The following is a 1405-nucleotide window of genomic DNA, read 5'->3' as shown; positions in this document are numbered from 1 at the left end:
CGAATGGGGGGGAAGGGGGGAGGGGGGAGCGGGGCGGTACCTCGGCGGGGAACTGGGCGCAGAGGCGCTCGCAGAGGAAGACGGCGTTGCGGTTCATGAAGAGGCGGAGGCTGCTGTGGACGCGGTCCACCATTAGGGTTTCCATCGCCCGCCGCTCCCGCGGCCCCGGCGAGGAGGAGTCGGCGGCGGCGGCGCCGCGCTGCGCGAGCAGGGGGAGGAGGGGAGGGGAGAGAGAAGCGGGGGGTGGCCTGGTTTGAATCGCGACGGGTGGATTCGGATTCGAGGCCTTTCTGGGTGCGATTTTGGACCGGTGGGGGATTGGAACGAGTCGAATCCGGAAGCAGCGCGGCGTGGGTGTGAGGGAGCGTGGAGCCCTCCCCGGTGCGGTTTGAATTGTCTGGCTGCTCTGATGTGATGTGATGTGCTGCCCCCGGCAAAGTATCTGGTGATACGGTCATTTAAGTGATACGGTGCTCCACTCTATCATGCACCGTTAGATCATGCTGGGAGGGACACGATGAATGTGCATGTGATGCGCAGCTCCTCCATCGGGAAATATTCAAAAAACACCCTTGATATACTCTTAACTGGGTGTGAGGCTTGAAGCAATCAAAAGATAAAAATGTCTAGATTTCCTCAGACTTATCCACTATTTATTTAACAACATATGTGAGATGGAGAAATCCACATTGGCACATGGCCGCATAATCCTGCCACGGGAAAAAGCTTTTCAAGATGTCACAGAATTCCGACGAATTTTTTTTGAAGCATCATCTCAATATTCTACATGTGTGTGCCAAGTTTCGCGGAAAACCGCCAATTTTTGTGGCTTGTGTAAAAAAAAGATGTCTCATGAAAAGCCCTTTTTAAACACACTGAATTTTGCTGTTTTCACACGGGACACAAAAGTTGTCGGTTCTTCGCGAAATGACTTTGCGAGAACGTGGATGTCGAGATGTGCATGCGAAACATTTTATCCGAATTTTGTGACATTTCAAAATACATTTAAAACACATTTTAAAACCAGGAGCATATGCTCCCGGATGCCAAATCGCCCCTCTATGTGTGATGGTGCATTTTATCCAAACAAAATATTCACTCAAATAGATTCCGCTCCTCTTCAAGATAAATGCAAATGTTACCTGCAAAAAATAGAAGCTAATGCAAATGGTTGTTCGCATGTTCTCTCAATTAGCTTTAGTGAAAGCAAAGATAACATATTTAGATCGTTTGTCTAGTTGCATTAGTATTTTTATATTGTACGGACTACAATAGACATGCAATTCGTGAAGACCAACCCCAAAAATTAAAGATAGTAGTTTTATAGATTTTGATAATTGAATGTAATACAAAAGATAAAAAAAATCTCCATGAACAATAACTGACTAGTTTGGTATGTTAAGTT

General features: G+C 46.8%; 1 protein-coding gene across 3 annotated transcripts in view; it reads right to left on the bottom strand.

Moving 5' to 3' along the window:
• Positions 1-396, bottom strand: part of LOC119329386 (cell division cycle protein 27 homolog B) — a 10644-nt gene extending 10248 nt beyond the window's left edge. For all 3 annotated transcript variants that reach the window (XM_037602423.1, XM_037602422.1, XM_037602424.1), the window contains exon 1: positions 41-396. In XM_037602423.1, coding sequence (XP_037458320.1) covers positions 41-145 — 105 coding nt within the window. In that variant the 5' untranslated portion in view covers positions 146-396. The remainder of the gene's footprint in view (positions 1-40) is intronic.
• Positions 397-1405: the final 1009 nt, after the last annotated feature.

This window comes from Triticum dicoccoides, chromosome 7A, assembly GCF_002162155.2.
Source record: "Triticum dicoccoides isolate Atlit2015 ecotype Zavitan chromosome 7A, WEW_v2.0, whole genome shotgun sequence".
NCBI lineage: Eukaryota > Viridiplantae > Streptophyta > Magnoliopsida > Poales > Poaceae > Triticum > Triticum dicoccoides.
Note: the sequence above shows the minus strand (reverse complement) of the source record. Positions and strands in the feature narration are given on the sequence as shown.